The sequence below is a fragment of the Rhea americana genome, unplaced genomic scaffold (genome assembly GCF_003343005.1).
Source record: "Rhea americana isolate MKP2758 unplaced genomic scaffold, rheAme1 scaffold_312, whole genome shotgun sequence".
NCBI classification, from domain to species: domain Eukaryota; kingdom Metazoa; phylum Chordata; class Aves; order Rheiformes; family Rheidae; genus Rhea; species Rhea americana.
The window spans coordinates 23,078-24,410 of NW_028186438.1; the positions used below are offsets into that span (position 1 = coordinate 23,078).

Below are 1,333 nucleotides of genomic sequence, written 5' to 3' on the forward strand. Positions count from 1 at the left end.
GGGAAGCTGTTGGGAAGGACACACCAAATCCCATCTGTATCCAGTTCTAGAGGTCTCCTAAGAACGGAATAAAAAAAATCACCATCAGGAAGAGATTGGAAAATATGCCAAAGAACTGTTCTCTGTCCACAAGTCAGGCAGAGGCAGTGTCCTTTCTGCAAAGGAAGTCCTAGTAATTCAACGCCAGTTGCATTAATAAGCCATGGCAATGTCAGAAATCTGAATCTCCAGAACACCAGTGCTTCCAGCGATTAATCCCACATCTGTCCCACTGCCCCTCTTCTCTGCCGGTCAAATTCTGCCCTTACCCATCTGCTCACACTACATACAGGAGAACCTTTCTTCCTCAGCTCAGCACATACTCACCCAATCTGCTCAATCAGCTCCCTAGCCTGTGTGATSATATTTGCTCCAGTGAAGCACACAATCCCAGCCATTTCCATRGAGTACCAGCGAGCTCTGTGAATGGAGGAGGGACAGTCAAAAGGATGCAGTGCTACCTCTTAAGTACAGCTGCGGGGAAGGGCATCAGGCYGTACAGAAAATAAAGTCTCAGGGCAAAAAAGAYGATCACAACARCCCTTAGGAGATCATTTTCCTTTCCTTCCTTGTGATACTTCAGGAAACCGCACACCCTGAAGAATCACCTACAGACAAACCCTGCCATTCATTGCCAATGCTACAGGGCCTTGTTTAGCAAAAGTCCCTTCTAAGGGGACTAATAAATAAGAAGTCATTAATAGGAACAAAAAAAAAGTGTTACAGGGATCACYTATCATCCCCCTTGTCCTTTGGAAGCAGGTTAAGRAGGTGASAGCCTCACTAGAACAGCTCTGGTTTACAACRCTCCTTGCTGGAGGACTCCAGCAATGACCACAGGTGAGACTCACCCTTTACGCATGACRTAGCCATAGAAAGAATTGAGGATACACTTGTGTGCCAGCTGCAGGGAGTCATAGAGGATTTCCATATTCTTGCAGCGCTTCACTTCAGAGGCATCGCCTGTCTCCACAGCCGCAGACAGCTTTTTCTTCCAYACCTGATGGCAAGAGGCAGAGTCAGGACAACCCTGTAGGTTCCACATTCCACTACAGGCAGTATCAATAGCCAGATATTCCCCCCATCTCAATCCTAATATGACATTGTGATCCTAGAACAGTATCAGTTAAGATAATTCCTCTTTCTTTTTGCTCCTTCTTCTGCATTTGAGGAGGAAGCGTTGGGCATAGGTATCATGCTATATTAGGGAAGAGTCTTCCAGCATCAACTGTAACTCACAGCCAAAGTTAGAATTACCTAATCCCAGCAGAACTGCCATCCTACATCAATTCTG

At 46.0% G+C, this 1,333-nt stretch overlaps 1 protein-coding gene across 1 annotated transcript in view; it reads right to left on the reverse strand.

Annotated features, from left to right (window-relative positions):
* LOC146592924 (DNA polymerase epsilon catalytic subunit A-like) overlaps positions 1-1,333 on the reverse strand; it is a 41,009-nt gene that overhangs the window by 15,870 nt on the left and 23,806 nt on the right. The window contains 3 exon segments of the mRNA XM_085310172.1: positions 8-57; positions 367-459; positions 891-1,039. Coding sequence (XP_085166298.1) covers positions 8-57; positions 367-459; positions 891-1,039 — 292 coding nt within the window.